Genomic DNA, 22,795 nt, shown 5'->3' with positions numbered 1-22,795 from the left:
TATGGAAAAGAAGGTTACAACACTCCGCAATCCCTTATTCCACAAATTCCGATTTTGTTGTTTTCATTGGCTACCTATCGAATTCACAACTTTCTATTTTGTTGCACTACGTTAATAAACCTTTTAGCACAAAGTCCAAAAAAGTTTTGTGAAGTTTTAATAATTTAAATGTTGTGTTTCTTCTTATTTAGACGTCTTAAACTGGTGACTTATTAACCATTTTGCATCAGTGAAAAAGAGCAAGTGTCACGAAATGAAACAAAGACGATGGATGAAGCTTCTTAGCCTTAAAAGTCTAGGCTCAATAAATTATTACCATTTCACTGAAATATTTTTTCATTTAATCTAATCATTGAACACTACTTACACATTTTACTTAGTCAGCTACTGGGTTGCTAAAGTTTTTAAATAATTATAATCTGGGTTAATTCCTGAATTGTATTGAATTATTACCATCTATGCCAATGGCACAGTAACTCATTTCGTTATGTAGTAAAAAAGTAAAAATAAGTATAAAAAAATAGAAATTTCAAGAAACTGACATAGACGAGGCGCGACTGGTAGTAGGATGTCTTGTGAGTCTGCACGGGTAGGTATCACTGCCCTGCCTGTTTTTGCCGTGAAGCAGTAATGCGTTTCTGTTGGAAGAGTGGGGCAGCTGTTGTACTGTACAACACTGAAACTTAGAACTCATGTCTCATTGTGGATGGCAGCCTTTACGGTATTGAAGTCTATAGACATCGATAACCACTTAACACCAGATAGGCCGTGAGTTCGTCGACCCCTCTAAACAATAAAAAATATCGTATTATATACTGTAACATTTTGCGTTGTTACAATTGCGATTCGTGAACGTCTCAGGCTCAGCTGTTGTGCATCGCAAGCCATTGAGATATTTTGATAAATAAAAATATGAGAATAATAATTGAAGCAGCTCTCTTGAGCTTCTTACTGAAGCTTGATATTTGGTTTGTGGTATTATTGCAAATGAGTGTGATCTGTGGCGGTAATGGCGGCTCTAGTCATCGTCAGTGATATCTTTGGATGTGTCTGAATTTAAAAAATAGTTCTCTCATAGGTGATAAGTCATACAAAGTGTTGTAAGATTTAGAAATGTTATATATTCATTCTACGAAACTCCATAAAACATTTAATATTTAAAAAAACGGGTAAGTACGCATTTCATTCAAGCAAATTGTACAGCGTTTTGTCGCAGTCTCAAACCCTACGACCAGGGCGCGTCCATGAGTAATATGCCGATTTCCTTTTTGTTTTTGGTTAAAATTTCATCCATTCTTTGCACTTATCTTTTGCGTTCGTTTATTAAGCGAACATAATCTTGTGAGTCATTCTAAAACTGTCATTGTAAGCAAATAATTCGCACGTAGTACCCAAACGAAACACCCTTAAATATTTTTAACTAGTTTGTTTGTTGGCAGCCAGGCCTAGATTCGATATGTCGAGTGACGAAGATAAACCGCCTGCACCACCGGTGCGTCTAACAAGTAATCGTGCCACTGATAGAGTAGACTCTGTAGCTTCAGTCGACATGAGACCTCTTCCGAAAGGTAACACTGAACCCTTTTTCAACTAATAATCCAAATTTAAAACCAAACTAATCATTGTTTTATAAGTTACGATAAATGATAATCTAATAATATTGTCGACGACCGTCTGGTGTAGTGGTAAGTGACATGGTCACTACACAAGGGGGTCGCGGGTTCGAATCCCGCCAAGGGAAGATATTTGTATGATAAATATAAATGTATTTTCCAGGGTTATGGATGTATATTAAATATATGTATGTGTATAATAAAAATCTTACATTTATTTCCGTTATCTGGTACCTATAACACAAGTTCTTTACGAGCTTATCACGGAACCAGTTAACGTGGCGTGATTGTTAGTAAATATTTATTATTTATTTATTATATATTATTGTAATGTATGTGCAGTGTAGTGCAGACATTAAAAGATATTCAAATCACCAATTGTTTTAATTTCAATATAATTGATTTCAATTACAGAGCCTGATGATGGTAGTGATAGGAAAAAGAAAACACTAAAAGCAAAAATAAAAGGATCAAAGAGTACAGCACACAATGATAATAAACCAAATATTAGTTATCCAACAAACTTTGAACACACCGTTCATGTTGGTTTTGATGCTGTTACGGGGGAATTCACTGTAAGTATATCAACTTATAAAAGTCATCACATAAAAATCATCCAATCATTTTTAAAATTTATTTTACTGCAAATTCAAAGTAAAATTTATATTTTAATGAATCCAGAAGTTAGTAGATTTTGTTATCATATGTTGAGTAACTTTTGTATTACAACTGGAAAACTAATGCACTTTAGCACAACTAATCATTGGCTCACAAACTTGTCAAAGTGAAAAAGCTGCAACATAGACTAAGTTATAAAATATTGCCTACACAATTTGCCTAATAGCTTCAATGCTTTGCTTTAAGAGTGGCTTACAGAGCAAAATCAAAAGTAGATAAGAGCCATGCAGATTTGCAATATTAAATTGTATCCATAATTTGCAAAAAAATCCTAAGCATGTTAAAATATAAAACTATATTGAGTAGACATGGTAATACTAATTTAGATAAATGAATTGTGATTATGAAATTAGTTATTGAAAATGTTGATTGAACAACAGTGCCATAAAAATATGAATATATCTATGAACACAATGTAAATGAAGCTCCATAAGTTACCGCTTTTGTTTCAAGCTGCCTATAACAGTAAGTAATAGCTTATATATGTTTTGTATTAGTACTTCTTTATAACATTAACATGTATTGTCATTGGACTATTTAAATAAACTTTGACTTTGTTATTTCCAGTTAAGTAAAATGTTTTTCAATCAAATTATTTGCTAACACTGCTAATTTCTGCTTCACGCTTAATATACTTTGAAAATCCAAAATTTGATACACTGTTCTTCAAAACTTTAATTGCTTGTTCACATTATATTTATAATATAGTACATTTTTTTGTGATTTTTAGTGTTTGAAATCCATGAAAGGGTTTAGGCCGTAGGCATACACACATACATATAGAGAAGTAAAAGGCTATTTGGTTTAAGCAAAATTTTTCTGAATATGCAATTTTGTCTTTGTAATTAAAGGTGCGTCTTATTTAGTATTACCATCAACACTTTGAATGGTTTTGAATAAACTTCAATTAAGTTTACTCCATTGAAATAGCTGAGGTAGTTCTTTTGTAAAGATAATTGATAATTGTTTTAAACTTTTAATGGCTTTCCTGTAAAGTTGCAAAATGACACTTAAACCAAATAATCAGCTTTCACCCCTAGATATACTTGAAAAATGTAACCCTCCATAAACAATCACTCACTTTGGACACCTTAACTTTGGTTTTTGTAGTTGTATATACATAATACTAAATTAAATTAGTTACATATGATTACAAAAAATGCAATTGTTACAATCCAAAATGCCAACTACAATATACTATTACTACGCAAATTGTACCATTTATGTACTTTCAAAGCATGCATTAATTCTCATTTTAAATGTTGACCTTCTAAACTTTCAAGATGAACCTTTTTAATCATGAAAATAATTAATTTTATCAAAATAGTTTCTTGAATTATCATATGGTTTATTAAAGGGTATGCCAGAGGCATGGGCGCGACTTCTGATGGCTGCAAACATTAGTAAACAAGAACAGAAGAACAATCCACAGGCCGTATTAGATGTACTGAAATGGTATGATGCGTCTGCAACTCAACCTCCTCCTTCGAAGTATATGACTTCAGCTCAGATGCACACTACGCATTCAGGTAAATAATTTCATCAAATAATAAATTTATTTATTATTGGAGGGCATTCTTTAATATTTACTGCCAGTTTTCATTTCGAGTTTTCTCTAATAGACTGTTTGTTCAAAGCATTCCAAAATTTTAATTGTATTACTCTTCTTATTCTTATTACTCATAAAAATTTCTAAGATAATTTTTTAAAACAAAAAAAATGTATATGTTGTTTACAGTTGTGGCTATATAATTAAGAATGTTTTGAAGTTCCAGATTTTTTTATCTAAATCATAAAATATTATGTATAGTTACTTGTTCTTTCCTTGAAGTACCTAGTTATGTTATTAAATCGCCACATGAATAGAGCAAACAGGATTAGGGATATAGAAAAAAAATGTATATTTTGTTTTTGTAAATTCAATTTATTCTCTATAGTAACAAATTCCAATATTAATGAAGCTGGACAAACAGTCAAGAAAGGTTTATTGAATTTCTCTAAAGTTGTTTTTAGTATGCTTTTATTAAATCATATTAATATGAAATGCATCAAGAAAACTTTACAGCATTAAATAGAGTCAAAATCATACAAATATGTAGCGATCACAAAGCATTGTCTAGTTAAATTTGAATAAAAAAATTAACTATTCAACCTTCTTAATTATCTGATCAGTCAGTAAGTAGTAATACTAAGTTTAGATCTAACAGATAAAGTTAATCTATTTATTTTTTAACCACCATGTGTTATAACAAATGTATTGTGGAAACATTTGTGATATATAGCGAAATACAAACTAATACGTGCAATTAGTTTACTTGATAGTTTAAAAATCTTCCCTTCAAATAAGCGTTCTTAGTTCTATGAGCACCACTGTATATGTATATCCAGTTGAATAATTCAATCGCTTACAAGCATTGACTTGTAAGTGCGTAATTTAGAATGCAAAATCGTATGAACTGCAGGTTTTTTTTATTATTTGATCGGTTCAGTGACATAAGCTTTAGATAAATTTTACATTCACTTAAATGGCCAAGAAAAAACGCCACATACTGTTGGCAAACCTATTTTTTAATAATTATTATAGATAAAAACAACAAATCTTTATCATTTAAACCAATATATTATGAAATTAAATATTTTATAATTAAATATAATATTTTAAAATTAAAGTAAAATAAAAGACCTGAAACACTGCCTCAACGTTTATCAGTCGAGAGCCAACTTTATCTTACATTATAATAGTTTCTCTGGCCATTTATCAGAAGATACGGGAATGCGACCCCGGCCTTCTCGAGCTACTGCTACTACTTCCTCAACATCAGTCTGTAGTAGTAGTAAGTATTCTTATCTTATTTACCGGTCTAAGTAACCTCTTTATACTTATCTTGCGTAATGCGATAAGGGCGTTGACATAAACTCCTAATTGTTGTCAACCTGACTATTTCTGCTGTAAAGGAAGCACCATTCCTTAAGTCTTAAGGCATAGGTTATACTCATATCTCTAGAGATGGGTTGCATTATACAGATTTTCTGCTGTTACTTTACACCAGGCGAATTCATTTGATCAACAGTGCTAATAAAAAACAAATATTAAATGACTGTAAAATCCTGTTTCTCATTACTTTCACCAGAAGCCGTTTAATGGCTGTTTGGAATTATGTATGTGAACAAACGTAATTTGACGGAAATCCAAGCTTATTCGTTTAAAACATACTTATTAATATATTTAACATTTATGTACCCTAGAAATCATTTGCTTTAGATTGATTTTGTGGCGATTATAGGCAGTTGGCATTAGGCACACTAAAATATGTGACCAAGCTTTTATGATGAATAATAATTTGTGAAACTACATATAAAGCAATTTGCGAAAAATGTATACAATCATAAAAGATTCAGTGAAAATGCTTGCTGGATTTTCACTAAATTTTTGTAATATAAATTTATCTCATCTAGGACGAAAATATGGGAATTTCAATTGAGTATAATTGACTCTAAAATTATTTTAAGGTTCCTCAGTATCAAGAGTGTCATCGAGTAGTCCATCTTCATCTACACCTACCGACACAGAGCATCCAGAACCTCCCCCACCACCACCGTCACGACCAGACCGCACTAAAAGTATTGTAAGTATAATAATGTACATCCATATTTATTTAAATCATGAACAATGATTTATTCTTGGGGAAAATGTACATGGAAAGTTAGAAATTAATTGATACTGGATAGTCCCTAGTCTATGGTTATTTTGGCCAATCCTACAAACATGAATCCACATAGTAACAACAGTCAAATGGCAATAGGTATTTTTTTTACTACAGTTTTCAAAATTAAGTTACATAGTGGCATAATAAATTATATTTTGATATTATAGATATTATATTATAAATATTATATTTTGATTGTATGATTTTGATATATGATTTTGATATATGTTAAAGTATCAATTATAATGCGAACGAAAAAAATCTAATTTATAGTACACAAAGCCAATAGAGGAAGAAGAAGTTCCACCACCGCGACCGGCTCCGGCGCCAGCGGCTGTGACTACTCCCTCGTCACCACCGCCACATATACCGCATTCTGCCGTGACCACGCACTCTGTTAGTGTCTTGAAATATTTGCACTGTATACAAAAAGTGTCGGAAGTATTAGAAATATTTAGTATATTTTGAATACACACTATAATTAGTTTTTAAATAAGAATTAATTGATATGTTTCATATAAATGTCATTCTTTGACCTGCAGTGTCAAATTACTTAAACCTCTTATTATTTATGATTAAGGTATGTCGCGCGGAAGGCGGCGTCGTGTCATTAGATCGAAATAAAAATCTACCGGCCGGCGTACCCGTGGCGCCACCACCCGCGCAGACCAACACCGAGACTGGGTATGTTAGAAATTTGGTAATTCTGGTAATAATTTATTTCTTTCACAAACAAAACGTAACGGAACCGTTTCGGAAAACAAGAGAACAGTGATAATATTTAAAAAAATCACCATTAAACACTAATTTATAATGTATAGTATGTATATGTATAATATATATATATGTATGTATATTTGTGTATATGTATTGATTTCAAGTTTGAATTTATTGCCTATATATTATTTGTATGTGATTGTCTGTTTAATTTATTTTTTAATGCACCATTATTTTGCTGCTACTTTTGGTTAAGTGGCAGAGAATACCTTAGGCATTGAGTTCGCCAATAAATACATAAACTGTAATAAATAAATAAATAATTTTCTGATCATATTTGATAAATATTAAATGGATATGTTACAATACTACTAAAGAGTTATGCCAAAAAGCATGATCGGAATATAGAAGCAAGAACCAAAAGCTTTCATTTCTGAACGGAACTTTTAAAGGCATGTATGAAAATATATTGGGTTTCCCAACGTTAAGAATAAAACATGGCTACACAACGTTTCGTGTCTTTAGATGAAGCATGATCGATAAAATTGGTGCAACTATTCCTTTGTCACACCGTATTTAAAAATACTATAAATTTTGTGGTTGACTATAAAACTACTACCACCTTTTACATCAAAATTTGAAACAAAATATATAACAGAACATCTAGTATACTGACTAGTATTGCCTGCAATGGAAATTTGTTGAATTTGTTTCAAAAATTCATGTGCGTATGCTTACTGGACGGTTGCTTTTTAGTATTCTAATGATTCGAGACCCCTGTTAATTGGACCACGAGGTCCAGATTATATGACCGATCAGAATCGTTTTATTTACTGAAGAAATTGGTATTTGGAGAGGAAATCACAATTTTGGCCTGCTAATAATAATAATTGTGAATCATTAAAGTATAGTTTACTTTACCTAATTTATAATAACAGTATCATACACACATGATTTTATTTGTGCACACCTGTGGCACAGTACCTTTTGAATTACTTATTAATTATAAAGATTTGTAATACTCCATTTCAAAACGATGTTTCTTTACTGCTACAGGACAATGATCCTGAGGTATGTTATTTGATCAAATATGAGTTGAAAGTTTTTCATTACCATACAAAACTGAAGAAATTCACTGTAAAAGTCGTTAGAATGTGCGATGGTTGTGCGTTAATATTATTTAATAGAAATACATAAAGAATTTTTTACCTTAGACGAGCGACAGGACAGCAGCAAAGGAAAAAGAAAATGACTGATGAAGAAATCTTAGAAAAATTAAGAACAATTGTTAGCGTCGGCGATCCTAACAGAAAATACACCAAAATGGAAAAAATTGGTCAAGGGTAAGGCGTAAATTTAATTATTATAATTGGGGCTATTTTTATGTTTGATATGTAAATAAAAACTCAAATGTATTAACAAATGTAAATTTATATTTAGTTAATTAAATAGATTGCATATTTATTTGACTAATTTGAACATTATTGTACAGAGCATCAGGCACGGTTTATACAGCGATAGAAACATCTACGGGAATGGAAGTGGCCATAAAACAGATGAATCTGAGTCAACAACCAAAGAAGGAACTCATCATAAACGAGATCCTTGTGATGCGGGAGAATAAACACAACAATGTTGTCAATTATCTCGACAGCTACCTTGTCAATGAGGTAAGGGCTTTAATGGTTTCTGTTAATAATATATGTACCTTCTGTTAAACACGTCATCCCTCCAATCCACTCTCAGTACTTTTGGACAGTATTGGTAGCAGTATCCAAACCACAGGGCACCGTAGTCGTCGAAGATTTCGATGTGACACCTAGCCTATAGCATCAACCTACTAAGTTTCTCCTTGTATTTTCTCAGAGGGTTCTGATTCCGATCCGTTAGTCGAATCATTGGCGCAAAAGAAAAAATTCAAAGTGAATCTAAAATATGAACTAAATTAATTCAGGAAAAGAAAAAATACGGGCTTACTCATTTTTCCTTATCTTCTTTTAATATGTTAAAAAATATTGTAAATTCGAAATAAGAGAAGAACGTAAATTCTAATGATTATTGGACATATTACAACATTGGCTAATACATTGCAGGAGTTATGGGTTGTAATGGAGTATTTAGCAGGTGGTTCACTGACCGACGTGGTGACCGAGACGTGCATGGACGAAGGTCAGATAGCCGCCGTCTGTCGAGAAGTACTACAGGCGTTACACTTTCTTCACACCAACCACGTCATACACAGAGATATTAAGTCTGATAACATATTGTTGGGTCTCGATGGACAAGTCAAGCTCAGTAAGTAGCATTTTGATGTTGAAATTTTTACAAAACCTGAATAAATGCAAACTGTTTTTTTTTTTTTTTAAATCTGGTCCTTTTTTTAAAAAGTCTTCCTGGTGTTAATTAATTATTGGAATCTATTGACATCACACGACGTGACTGCCGCCTTTGCTTATTTAGTCAATTTCAGTAATATTTCATTATTGTCTAACCCTTGAAACTGGAACGCAAGACTTTACGGCGAAACGGGTAGCATGTGGGCATGTATCTGAGTAGGCTCATTACGCCCTGCCATCTGCAATAAATTTTATATAATATAGAAAATAAGTGATGATATTCTTAATTCAGATTGTGTTTTACAGCTGATTTTGGTTTCTGTGCTCAAATATCGCCCGAACAAAATAAACGAACGACAATGGTTGGTACGCCGTACTGGATGGCGCCTGAAGTCGTGACGAGAAAGCAATATGGACCTAAGGTAGCTTTATTTTGTATCTATTTAATTATAACTCATATTGATCATGGCGAAACTCGACAGAAAAGCTTTATTTTGTACGACTTTTCATCTAGCGCTAGCACTAGTCAAGCTGTAAGTCATTGGTCAACTAATATTTCATATTATATCAAATATCAATATGAATTCGGTATCAATTGAACTCTGTTGTTATTGGTACATATTTATTTGATATATTGAGTGCCTGTTTTTTTATTTTTAAGTCTGAATTGGCCAAATTTCAATTGAAAGAATTTATTGGTGAAGTTTTAATATAAATGTTAAAACTATTTATATTTAAGCAATAAAATTAAATCTCTAAGTAATCCAAAAATGGCAACGGAATTATTATGTATTTAGTTTTGTAATCGTTCATAATTCATGCCATTTATGGCAAGATAAGTTTTTCTAGTATTCTTTTCAAATGAAATTGTATGAATCGATAAAAAATGTGAAATGAAAAAAAATACAAAACTATTCGAAAATAATTTATCAAAACTTAATTGTGATGTTCAGTAAGCTTTATAATTACATGAAAACATTCATAAGGGTAAATCAATAAATATACGAAATATATCAATAAAGATATTTTTTATTGCCTGCCTAAGCTCACAGCCCACCTGTTGTAAAGTTGTTACAGGAGCCTTTACTTCACAACGTGAATGACGTTTTCCACTTTGAGAGATGAGATTAATTGTTTTTAACCATGCTTTAAACCGGAACAAATGACTGCTTCGGACCAGGGTTGTGATAGCCTTTCTAGGCATATAATACGACTTAACACCAGTCAAATTATGCTCTTTTACTATATAGTTACTATATTTTTTAAACTGAACAATTAACAAGATATATTCATAGTGCACTCAGGTACTATACTTGAAACATTAGAACTTATATCTCAAGGTGGGTGGCGCATTTACATTGTAGATGTCTATGGGCTCAAGTGACCACTTAACACCAGGTGGGCTGTGAGCTCCTCCACCCATCAAAGCAATAAAAAAAAGTTCAAGATTTTAATTTGATTTATTGAAATATGTTAACGTTTGCAGGTAGATGTATGGTCATTGGGCATAATGGCAATCGAAATGATTGAAGGTGAACCACCTTACTTGAATGAGAATCCACTACGAGCATTGTATCTTATAGCCACAAATGGTAAACCCGATATTAAAGACAAAGATAAACTTAGTACAGTATTTCAAGACTTTTTGGATCAGTGCCTGGAGGTAGACGTCGAAAGGCGAGCTACTGCCTTAGATTTACTGAAGGTATTACGAAAATAATTTCCATAAATAAATTTCAAAATGCTTTTTACTAATAAAATATTTTGCTATCGTTATTAATTTGTTGAATAATAAAAATAACGAATATTTGCAGCATCCATTTTTGAAAATGGCTCGCCCTCTAGCTTCTTTAACACCTCTGATAATGGCAGCAAAAGAAGCAGCTAAGGGACATTAACACAGGCTGGCGGCACCTGCCCGCCTACCTCGCTCCTAGCGGACCCCAGGCCACCCGGAGCCACCGCGGTGCCCCCCCGCTACAGTGGCTCCCCCAGCGACGGACGCTTCATTCTAGACTATGCTATATAGTGATCATATTTTTACAAGAAATTAAATAAAAAGAGTCCACTAACAATAAATTGTGTAGTGTTTCCTAGTTTTAGGCTGGTCTAGCAGTCAACGTCCCCTTTTTTTAACATGTTTCGCTGCCTGTCTTGCTGTTGAAGTGTGATGTAGATTATAGACTAATAGAAATTTAAAAATGACATGTATTCTACTGCAAACAAAGACTGGCAGTCGTAAGTAATTTGTAAAATAATTATAAAGCGTAGAGTACGGTAGTTTTATTAATAATAATGAAGACTCAGCTTCACTGTGATGATAGTGGATAAAGTAAGACAGACATCAAGAAACATGTTAATTTTGTAAGGTTGAATCGGCACTCTACATACGGATCTCAAGCTTGTATGTAGTAAATACTAAGTGATTTTTATTTTTTTACATGTGAGGACCATAATATTCAAATTCAACAAATGAAAATTAATCGAAAATTATCTTAAGCATGTTCTTTAGGAAAGATCCTGGAACACGCGCTGAGTATACGATGTGTGATTATGTCGGACACATCGTAAAATTCGCCAATATCTACTTACACGGTAATTTTTAAAACAGTTTAACATTAATGGGATAAGTTTTAAGGAGCGAAACTCCTTTCTAGTGACAAAACCAGTAACATTTACTGCATTAAAGTTATTTCTTTTATCTCAGTCCTTATGTGTATTGTATCAGTTATTAATTCACGAAAGGTTTTAACAGTAAAATATGCTATTAAATTTAATAGGTAGGTATACCATAGGTATACATTTACCAGGTAACGTTTTTATTCTGAACAAGTATTACTTATTGTACTTTTATAACAGAACTGTTATATTGAAATGTATATTCAAATATGAAATGTTTTGTACTACTACGAGTTTTGCTTTTATTTGTGACTATTAATTCTAAATAAGTTAAAATATCATATATTTATTTATTCAAACGCTTTTAGCTCTAAATGTTAGATCTATATTATTTGAGATTAATATTTGTCATTCTCAAAATGACAAGTTCAAGCTATACTGAAAATATAAATAAGACATTAAAATATTTTGACAATAACTTACGGTAAAATAGGAGAATGGGTCAACAACATAATGAGTTCAACAACAACAAATTCCAAAATGCAATTATTACTAATTCTTAGTGTTCTTGTAACTTGACTGACAGATGATATTAAAAATAAAATTGGGATCTAATTAATATTTTTTATTCAACTAAATGTTCAATCTTTTTAATATTGATTTGATAATTTCAGTTTTTACTATAAATTATCTGAATGTGAAAATGGTTCCAAGCGATGTTAAAACTTCTGTTTGTTTAAAGTTTTTGGGTCTATTTACTTGTATATTATTTTACTATTAATCATGAATATAAAGCATTTACTTAGTATTAAGTTTATAAAGATTTTTAGTCTAACAAAAAAAGAAAACTGAAATCTTTTAATAAGTATTTTATTATGAGATATAAAGATATGAAATCAAGTTTCTTGGCCCACACAGCATACTGAACAGAACGGGCAAAAGGTACCTCACCATGTTGTTTCAGTTATAACATCAATATCAAAACCAAAGAGGAACCTTTAGATAGGTAGCAATTTGAAACAGTCTGAAATGTGAGCAATGGATTATTATTATTTTAAAATTCTGTTTACTGTTCGAATATTTATACCATTTATGACAATGGTGTTGAGGCTAGCTATTGTTTATGGTACATTATTATTACATTCATTAAAGTATTTTTACATTTAGTATTGTGAATCGCCTCTCTGCTTTTTGTTAGGTTGTGCCAATAGACGCTGTTATACTTTTTTTTGTCATAACAGTATGGGAAATAGTTTGATGGTTGTTATGTGTTATGGATTGTGAATAAATTTAACGAATAACTGTTATGATAATTTGGTTGGTTAAGTGAGTTTTGGCGCTCGCGTCTTGTAAAGTGTACAGTCACAACGTAGATTCGACTAGATTATTCATTGACAATATAATGTGACCAATTTATGCTAAATAGAACGATTGCAGTCCAGGTTGGTGCTTCTAAATTCTTTATTTTAATTTCGTATATTTTATTTACATTTAATATATTGTATATATTTGAGCCAAAATGTAAACAACGGCCTAATTATTTGTGTATGCTGCTGCACCAACCATAAATTTGTGCAATAATGTAGAAATGTAAAAAATATATAGCCAAATCTTCAAGAGAGCTTGATCAAAGTTATTCAGTGTGTATATCTATCTACTCTTAAGAAATGTATTAACTGAATTGTGATGATAAAAATGAATTTGAGTATGCATTAGAAAGTTGTAAAGAACTAGTACTTGTAATTATTAAGTTAAGATGAAATGTATTAATAATGTAATAGTAAGCAGAACTGGACATTTAATGCGATTAATTTAGATCATTTTTCATGAATACGACAGTTGTATAACACCAGTGCCATGTATGAGCGACTCGTGATTATATCACTAATATACTGTAATAAAACTCACCATAATTAATTATTGGTTTGATTTCAAACGTGTTGTGCATCACTAGGATTTTTAAATCGATTTATAGTATTTTTTTTTTTATTTTAAGTAAATATAAATATTTACTAACAATCACGCCACGTTAACTGGTCCCATGCTAAGTTCGTAAAGAACTTGTGTTATAGTAACCGGCAAACTTCTTGAGCAAATGACCTTGACTGCGCAGAACCGAATTTTAGATCACTTTGGTGGTGAGGGTGAGGCGCGACGGCAGGGGAAATCGTATCGAGCGCGTTATTGGTAGATCAGTCGAACCTTGCGTCCCGCACCGCGCCCTCGTTCCGCTTGCTCCCAAAAGTACGCTTGCGTACAGTGAAAAGTCTATCGTTATTAATCGTTAAGTTATTTGTTATAATTGTTTGTTGACTTTGTTGCCATTGCTATTTGTTGAGTGTTTGTTGATTTTTTATAAAAAATACACTATGCCGCGACAAACTGGTGTAGTATTCAAAAGAAAGGGTAGAAAAATTGTGTACGACGTATATTGCTTCATTATAAAACAGGGGAAGAATGATATGGAAAAAGTAAAACAGACTTCGGAAGCAACAAAAACATCCGTGAGTACTGTTAGGTGCATTATTAACGAAGCTAAAGGCTCTGGCTTGCTCGCCGTGTTTCGGACTCCGGGTAAGAAAAGATCAGGGAAGAAGAAAGTTACCGGAATGGATAGTTTCGTTCAATCTGTAATAAAAAGATGTAATCATAATAACTACATAACAAGCAGCGAAACTCCGTACCGTAGAAAGGCTTCGAAGAATTTAAAGAAGATATAAATTTTAATGGCTCGGAATGAAGCTTACGACGAATTATGAAAGAGCTAGGCTTCAGATGGAAAAAAAGAACAGAAAATAATCGGAAGCTGGTAAATGAAAAAAGTAACATTCGATTACTACGAATCGAATATCTTCAAAAAATAATTAATTATAGACAAAAAAGAAGACCGAATCGACCGAGTTGTAAACTACACCGATGAGCCCTATGTCGACTCATCACGATGATAGCGACTCGGGTGATGAAAACAGTGATGATGATGATGGTCAAGATTATGATAACGAAAAAAAAATTACAAATACCAGCTTCGCTTTAACTGAACCAAGACCTGGCAACAGCTCTAGTTTTGACTTAATAGAAGGAATATCTATTTTACCCCAAGATTAAATTATTACAATTATTAACCTATATGTTTTGTTGATGTTCTAATAAATATATAAATAAATACATATGTTGATTTTAATAATTTAATAGCATTATGACGCAGAGTAAGTAATGTTTTTGCACGTGAGTGTACCATGCGCAAACTTACCCCCACTACGTCAACAAATGCTCAAGAAGTTTGCCGGCTATTATACAGATGTGTAAGATTTTTATTATACACATACATAAATATTTTAATATACATCCATAACCTTGGAAAAGACATTTTATATTTATCATACAAATATCTTCCCTTGGCGGGATTCGAACCCGCGACCCCCTTGTGTAGTGACCATGTCACGTACCACTACACCAGACGGCCGTTAATTACATTACAAGTATTATACAGTATTGTATATTCGTTAGTCACTGAATTCTGCCATTACCTACCAATGCGTAATTAGTTATCTTCCCTAGTCCCTTATGCCCTGTAAAAATAAATCGTGCCTTGCCTCCAAACAAGGTACCTAAACGACTGTATTTAGAGTAGAGGCTTTTATTTTTGTTGAGCATTGTATATGAGGAAAGTTGGATGCAGAACATCAATCTGAACAAATCTGAAAGGACACTTGTGTTAGATTAATGAAACAGCCCTAAACAATGATGTTATAGTAAAAACTTTTAGTAAAAACTCTTTTTACTATAACATCATTGGCCCTAAATATGTTTTTACTTGATCAGGGTCGCAAATGATTAATAAAATGTGCTCCAGCACAGCAGATTTATTTCTAAAATCATAAATGTATGTGCCCATAGCATACTTATAGGACAGACGACTGCAAATTAAAAAAAATAATAACTTCGTTGTAAATTCAGTTAAATGTATATAATTAATATTTATTCTTGTGACTAATAAAGGTTAGTTATATACCACTAGTATACCACCTCCATAGTGTTGAGTCCGCTTGACCCACGTTTAAGCACCTTATTGTGATGTCAAATCTCATAAATAGACATAAACCCAATTTTTTATTTTATAATTAGGGTTTGCTGTACAGTCATTACTTGTTGTATATATTTTTTTTTATTGCTTAGATAGATGTACGAGCTCACAGCCCACCTGGTATGAAGTGGTTACTGGAGCCCATAGACAACTACAACGTAAATGCGCCACCCACCACCTGTAACTATACTGAGATCTTAGAACTTATATCTCAAGGTGGGTTATAAAAAGTTACAACGGCTGCCCCACCCTTCAAACCGAAAAGCATTACTGCTTCACGGAAGAAACAGGCAAGGTGGTGGTACCTACCTGTGCGGCCTCACAAGAGGTCCTATCCACCAGTAATAATACTTATAGTGTCGTGGTGATATTTGACATTATTTTAATGGTCATCAAGGCAATTAAGAAAATATATAGGTCTCGCTAGGTTCTGTTACGGTCAAATGTATTATTATACACGTAGGTACAAGACATGGAACACTGCACAATTATCCTATCTAATTTGGAGAAAACCACACAGAAACCTTTTGATCTAATAACATTATAATAGTACCTGTTGAGAGGGAAAAAAACAATGAAACTATGTATAGTAAAATATTTATTTTATAAAAGTATTTTTATTCGGATGATGAATCATAATCTGATACCGACGGCGTAATGGTCGATTCTCCGATTGTAGGAACTACTTCGCTCGACGTGTTTCCACTTCAGGACATTTTTGATTGTTAAAAAAATTTGTATAACCTCTTTTTTGTTCTATTGTTTTTTGTTGTGGATTCATCTGGTTGCGGCTAATCAGGAAACTATTGATATCTTACATGAAATGCTCATTGTCGATTATGATTTAGCGATTAAATGTATCCATTTAGCAAGTTTTTCTTTTCATTATCCGACCGAGTGCCTGTAGTTCACATTACTAACGCATTTTTTTTGTTTAGACAAGAAAAAGCTTTTTTTAATAATCAGGATATTTACGAACAATCCATAACCTTTATAATCAGCGGTACAAATATATTAAAAATAACGTAGCACAATATCTAATTACAACTTATGGAGATTTGACCTATGCTAAGTTATAAAAAGTAAGCAACAAAAAATAAAAATTTGTTACATGAAGATAAATAAAAATAACGTTATACATACATATTCACTTATAATAGTTTTAAAGGTAAATAGCCAAAAGCTATTTAAAAGTTAATATAATATGTACTTATGTACATTTATTTAACAACAAAAAACACAACGTTTTATAATGTTCACTCATTTTAGTTGCGTAATCAATTTTATAAATATTAATTCAAAACTAAAGTTGATACATTCTATTTTCGTAGTAAATATAAATAAAAAATATATCGTTGAAAGGTTACACAATGTATATCGTATTGATTGTTTTCATATTTTTTTCGAGTAGGCAGTTTGGTAGAGCATCAAATTGATTGCAAGAAACATAAAATTAAGGATTATGAATCGCCAAACAACATGAAATTTAATTAAATTGTAAATAAAATATTATATTTCAAAAAAAGGAACATAATAAACATAACTTGTACATCAGTTAAATAGGTTATTAAAATACCTTAATAGACTATCTAGTATTGCAATCAATCCGCGTTTCCCAGCCAGAAATTGTAACAAAGGTTTACATTGTTGATGTAGAGCAGAGGGTGTAAGCGTTAAAATCGTATAACCAGATTAATTTTAGCTCACAAACATGTTAAGTTTTATTGGCGTTTGATATTCAAATTTCAGCTGACAACTACAGCGTGACAAGGTATGTAAACAACTTTTTAAGAAATGACTGTAATGACCCGATGGTTATGTATGTTGAAAACAGTCTGCAAGTGTGCGATTTAATGGGCTGTATAACATTCCGCGCCAAATTTTCGATTTTGTAGTATACAAAAATTAATAATATTGCTAACTATTCTTTTCAATGGTGAAGGATAATGATGCTTTCATTATCCTTCAGATTGTGGCGAAGGCCACAAAAACAATCTCGAAGTATCCTTACCATTGAAGATGCTCCTATGCAACAGAAAGTGGTCGTTTTCTTCGAATTGTCCGAGTCGAGAGTAAGATACAAATTGCAACAACAGCAATGTGCAACTAGGTTCGCTACTTAGGATGATATATTATAAAACAATATATAAAAATCTGCTTAGTTTGAGTTTGAAGTATTTAAATATGATTTGTGAAAATGATCACGGAAATCTTGATTAACTCTTGAAGTGCTGCTTATTTACGAAGTAAAGTGTGATTGATTAAGTTATATTATTTTTCTTTTAACATGTATTAAAAGGTATTTCTGTTTAAGTGCATTTCTAATGTTAATAAAATAACCTGTGATATAGCATATGAATTAATTAATGACCAATTTTACACCACTCTGCCCTACTATTCTCGCGATGCTCTGGCTAAATACTAGTACAAATGTGTATAACAAAAAGAAAATAAATGTATGTAATGTACAAACAATGCTGTAAAGAACCATTTGTATTCCCTTGAAATCTTCGCAATCAGACATTGATCGCAACAGTCCGAATATTCGTTCGTATATCTGTTAATGTAACCACAGCATATTATTATTACTTATTAGCCTACCTACCTACTATGTAATTGGTTAAGTTTTCACAACAAACATGACACTTGTTCATAAAATAATTAATATTATAAGGTATATGTAACATTTTAGTCATTATCATTCTTAGATTCAAATATATTAATCTTTCCTTTCTTCAGCGGGTATGAAGTCCAAAGATGCTGAATTTATACAAAAACGTTTTCGGGTGGGTGCTGGCCCGTCATCAAACACGTGGCCCAGATGAGCGGCGCACTTGGAACAACGCACCTCGGTTCGCACCAAACCTGGTCGTGTTAAAACCAGTAATATATTTCCGCCAACTTTTATTTAACAAATCATGTCCATTACCCAGATACCATTTATATATATATTGATAAATATAGGTATGATACATTATGTATAAGCACGTCCATATAGTATTTTCACGGATTTCGTGTGGTAGGCATGTGTTTTGTAGGCGAGCGATGTTGTAGAGTTCGCAGGATCGTTGTCCAGCCGGCAGCCATCCAGAAGGGGCAGGCAGGACGGGACAAAACAGGGCGATACAGGTATGAAGGATAAATGCATATTATTTGTCATGCACAATCCACGACAGTTACATTTTGGTTAAAGCATAAATAAAAAATTGAATGACCCCAATGAATGATGTTACAGTTAACCAATGATCATACATCAAAATGTAAGGTACATTAAGAACCGTCAAGAAAAAGCATGACGAGTTAGTTTCATTGACCCAGAGACATATTATGTGTAAAAATGTTTTGGGTGTTGGTGAACAAAAAATTGTGTTAATGTAAGTTAAAAACATTTAGATTATTCAACATGGAAACCGACTTACGTTTAAGTTGGATACGGGATATTTCGAAAAGTTGTCAAGGATACGAAAAATACGGAAAACAGATAAAAATATATTAGCACCATTAAATATTTTTAAAACCACCAGTTTAACATACACAGTCTATAGATAAAGATAGATAAAGTAAAACCAAAATGAATAACTTTATTTGAAATCGTATTCAAAAATGTATCTCTCTAAATACAGGACTGACTAAATTATTAAATTTAACATGATACCATTTTTTAATTTACTACACTGGCGCTTATGGTACATCTGGTATTAAGTAGCTACCAGGCCCAGCAGACTTCACAATGTGAAAACCACCCATATTGTAGTCTCAATTGAATATGGCAACATCATATCCTTTAAACTGGATGATTTATGTACTGTTCACAGTAAAAACAGGCAGTAGAACGATATATGGGGGCTCATACAAGGGAACACAAGTTTAATGATTTTGGGGGTATAAATAAATATTCTTAAATACCATTAGTTCTTTTTTTGTGAAGTCTTTATAAATATATTCTAAATATCTATTTCCTTAAAAAAATTGAGGCCTGCTGAAGTTGGATTCTGACATAGTCAAATTGTTCGACATGAGGACATAAAGCACTAACCTCTTAAATATTAATATGAGTTTAACAGATTTTGCACACAAACTAGGTATTACCATTAGTACCACAGTAAAATAAATAGATATGTTATTAAATATGAATTTTTTAGCAAAACAAAATCAATACGTTTTGTTACTTGCATATAGTACGCACCAACAATGATGAATGAAAGAATATTTGTTTTGTTATTGTAGTTTGCATGATTCTTACTTTGAAAAAACTTTAATTATGTATGATATTCCAATTTTAATTCTTTAACATTATATCTTAAAATATTGTTAAAATTCAGGGCAAGGATTATAATGAATGCATTTTAGATAAAACAGTTCATTAGGTTATGAGTATGTGTAGTATAGTAATGGTGATTTTTAAGGAAGGCATAATAGTTGATTACAGTGAAAATGTGATATGCTTAGTTATTGTGAACATTGTAGGGAGATGGTGATCATTAACCTTACCACAAATGCATACAACAACAAATTTTGATCATTTAATACTATTTGGGTGTCTATGGGTGTAGGGTTTCATTGTTCATAAATTTTCAATAGTTCAATTGTTGATATACTGTAGATATGTATGTATTGTAGACAAAATATGAATTGTGAATATGAAAATATGAAAGTACATGTGCTCAGGTATTTAATTGTCATTTTGTTTTCATGAATAGTTACATACTGTACTTAAGTACATATTTTTTACAAATATGTTTTTTATTTATTACCATATTAATTGTAAAGTGCTTAGTGATTAATAATTGATAAAAAAAGATGATTGACCAATTACACATGAAATTTCTTTCTTTTGTATGAATGTCTTTTTAGAAGCTATGAGAATTACAGCATGAAAGCTCAAGGTTAATGGACCATCAATTTAAACATGCTTTTTAATGTGAAAATACTATATATGACATACCTGCACTAGTATCACGGTGAAGTGTCACTTTTTCTTTAGCAAGAACATCATTGAATGCAGGCCAGCCACATCCAGAATCAAATTTTGTTTTCGAGCTGAAGAGGTCTTGTCTACATACTATACATACATACATTCCTTCATCATAACATTTATTATAGCAACCTGAAAATTACAGTATTTATTTAGGAAGTGTTTTAAATCATATTTTATCAATTAATTTTGATGAAACTACAGATATCTATTATGAATTTTGTATATGTAACTTTGTACCTTTCTGCATTAATAAAACTGAATTCATATAAGCAAATTCTACCTGTAAACGGCCTCTCGGTCCCCGCTTCCTGCGTAACATGATACTGCAGTGGTGTTAAACGTTTTTTCAAAGACTCTTTATCTTCCATGGCTCTCCACACTAATGCTACAAATATAACACGAATTCAATGAAGCTGGCATATGATAAAAATAGATAATGGACAAGGTTCTCTCTCCTTAAGCCAGTCATACCTGTTGTAAACGGATGTTTCAACTGCGCCGATTTATTAGCACTGGCGTTGACTACTTTTCTGAGTACAGTAATTGATCTCAGTAAAATACGCATAACTCACATAATATGTAGATTGCGCACCTAAATATTTTTTCTAGTAGATTAGATAAAACATTAACCGATAGAATTTAAGGTCATAGAGTAATACTATTTATCTTTATTTTAAAGTAAATTGCAAGAAGTAGGTAGGTAGGTACATACAGTATGATGTTATTTATCGTGTTGTGCTGAGGTGACACTTGACAATCTTGACAGACAGCTATCTACAAATACCAGACCCTATATGTCACACTGAGCAGTTTGAGAATTAATTCTCGACCTATCTGGTGTTAGGTCTTTGACTCTATAGTAACTACGTAGATTACGGTTTTGGCGAGTTTGCTTTTTATTACACTACTTGCTGACCCGGCAGACTTCGTAGTGCCTCAATCGATAAATATAAGACCTAAACTTTTGTATAAAATAAACATAAAACAAACAAAAGGAATCCCGGTCTGTTGGACGGATTAATTTGAGGGGATTGGGTTCTGTAGGTTGATGAGGGGCTATTTAATAACAAACTGCTTCATTATAATTATATTGCAGATACTTTGAACACTATAACTTTATTACAATATTTTATTTTTATGAAACTCTTAGATGCTGCTCTGACCGTATCTAGATGAGAAGTCCTTTGTCTTTTCTAACGAGAAGACAATTATTTGTTTTTTTTTTTTTCCTTTATGGCAATAGTTTTAACTTTATGCCAGTTTCAAGTGAAAGGTAGGGAAACTACACGCGACAAAGTCGTCAAAAGGAAACAAAAGGATAAGCTAGTTAAAAACAAGATATGGAAATAAATTAATAAAAATAAATTAAATATATTAAATCTTAATATTATTATTGATTATGAAAGAGGATAATACATTATAATACAATAAAGGATAAAGCAAAAGGCAGGAGATTTTAGTCGGAAACGGAACCTGTAGTAATTGTAAGGAATTCATAAAGGAGGTGCGGTCATATTGGGAACAAGAAAAGAAAATATGGTCGAGATCACCAATATCTTCTCCACACTCACAAATATTGCTATCAACAATACGAAGCCTTGCTAAATGATGAGGTGTACATACATGTCCTAAACGCATTCTGGAAATGATAGAAGTGACAATTTTAGAACTTTTAGCTTTAAAGAACCATGGTTTACTGGAGATCGAGGGTTGAATTTCAGCATAAAGTTTGCCTTTGAATTTGCTGCTTCTCAACCAAACATCATTCCATGACTCCCAAAGATAGGTTTTGGGAAGAGCAGTCAAATCATGACAATAATTAATGTATGGGACTAAGTCTCCATCCTTTATAGCTTCTTTGGCAAGCTGATCGGCTTTCTCGTTCCCTTTAATCCCACAGTGACTTGGAATCCATGCAAAGATAATGTTGTGATTTCTTTGAGAACATATCAAAAGCTTATCACGTATTTCGCAAATAATAGGATAACAAGGTTTCATTTGGAATGGAAATTTTTCAATAGTTCGTAGTGCACTTTTTGAGTCTGAAAATATGATTGTTCTTT

At 32.0% G+C, this 22,795-nt stretch overlaps 3 protein-coding genes across 13 annotated transcripts in view; 1 reads left to right on the top strand and 2 right to left on the bottom strand.

The window, feature by feature from the left end:
* The window catches only part of LOC101743353 (TAR DNA-binding protein 43), a 490,523-nt gene that overhangs the window by 69,460 nt on the left and 398,268 nt on the right, over window positions 1-22,795 (bottom strand). The window lies entirely within an intron of this gene.
* On the top strand, window positions 794-13,587 carry LOC101743777 (serine/threonine-protein kinase Pak). Of its 10 annotated transcripts, none has more exons than XM_062672622.1 (14): window positions 794-1,169; window positions 1,444-1,568; window positions 2,028-2,188; window positions 3,649-3,820; window positions 5,054-5,125; window positions 5,802-5,917; window positions 6,272-6,394; window positions 6,579-6,682; window positions 7,930-8,058; window positions 8,208-8,385; window positions 8,809-9,010; window positions 9,358-9,473; window positions 10,538-10,756; window positions 10,866-13,587. In XM_062672622.1, exons 2-14 carry the CDS (start codon window positions 1,457-1,459, stop codon window positions 10,947-10,949), a joined length of 1,788 nt encoding a protein of 595 aa, XP_062528606.1. In that variant the 5' UTR covers window positions 794-1,169; window positions 1,444-1,456; the 3' UTR covers window positions 10,950-13,587. The 10 variants fall into 10 exon arrangements, with proteins under 10 accessions (XP_062528606.1, XP_004924658.1, XP_062528613.1 ...); XM_062672629.1 differs by having other exon boundaries at window positions 1,155-1,169; window positions 1,440-1,568; XM_062672621.1 differs by lacking the exon at window positions 794-1,169 and adding an exon at window positions 1,184-1,248 and having other exon boundaries at window positions 1,440-1,568.
* On the bottom strand, window positions 16,336-21,488 carry LOC101744023 (methionine-R-sulfoxide reductase B1). 2 transcript variants are annotated; one of them, XM_004924604.5, is made up of 4 exons: window positions 21,204-21,488; window positions 21,013-21,117; window positions 20,700-20,861; window positions 16,336-18,619 (listed from the first exon to the last, which is right to left on the bottom strand). In XM_004924604.5, exons 1-4 carry the CDS (start codon window positions 21,295-21,297, stop codon window positions 18,474-18,476), a joined length of 507 nt encoding a protein of 168 aa, XP_004924661.1. In that variant the 5' UTR covers window positions 21,298-21,488; the 3' UTR covers window positions 16,336-18,473. The 2 variants fall into 2 exon arrangements, with proteins under 2 accessions (XP_004924661.1, XP_004924660.1); XM_004924603.5 differs by having other exon boundaries at window positions 16,336-18,655; window positions 21,204-21,479.

Source organism: Bombyx mori, chromosome 15, assembly GCF_030269925.1.
Source record: "Bombyx mori chromosome 15, ASM3026992v2".
NCBI classification, from domain to species: Eukaryota; Metazoa; Arthropoda; class Insecta; order Lepidoptera; family Bombycidae; genus Bombyx; species Bombyx mori.
The sequence above is the reverse complement of the archived record's forward strand: the minus strand, read 5'-3'. Positions and strand labels throughout refer to the sequence as shown.

Excerpts from the sequence above, each read along its gene's own strand:
- LOC101744023 (XM_004924603.5), bottom strand. The coding sequence starts at position 21,297 with ATGCGTATTTTACTGAGATCAATTACTGTACTCAGAAAAGTAGTCAAC. Across the intron at positions 21,118-21,203 it reads GAAACATCCGTTTACAACAG|CATTAGTGTGGAGAGCCATG; the intron begins GTATGACTGGCT and ends TTATATTTGTAG. Across the intron at positions 20,862-21,012 it reads GACCGAGAGGCCGTTTACAG|GTTGCTATAATAAATGTTAT; the intron begins GTAGAATTTGCT and ends TGTAATTTTCAG.
- LOC101743777 (XM_062672621.1), top strand. Across the intron at positions 1,569-2,027 it reads CATGAGACCTCTTCCGAAAG|AGCCTGATGATGGTAGTGAT; the intron begins GTAACACTGAAC and ends TTTCAATTACAG. Across the intron at positions 6,395-6,578 it reads CTGCCGTGACCACGCACTCT|GTATGTCGCGCGGAAGGCGG; the intron begins GTTAGTGTCTTG and ends TTTATGATTAAG.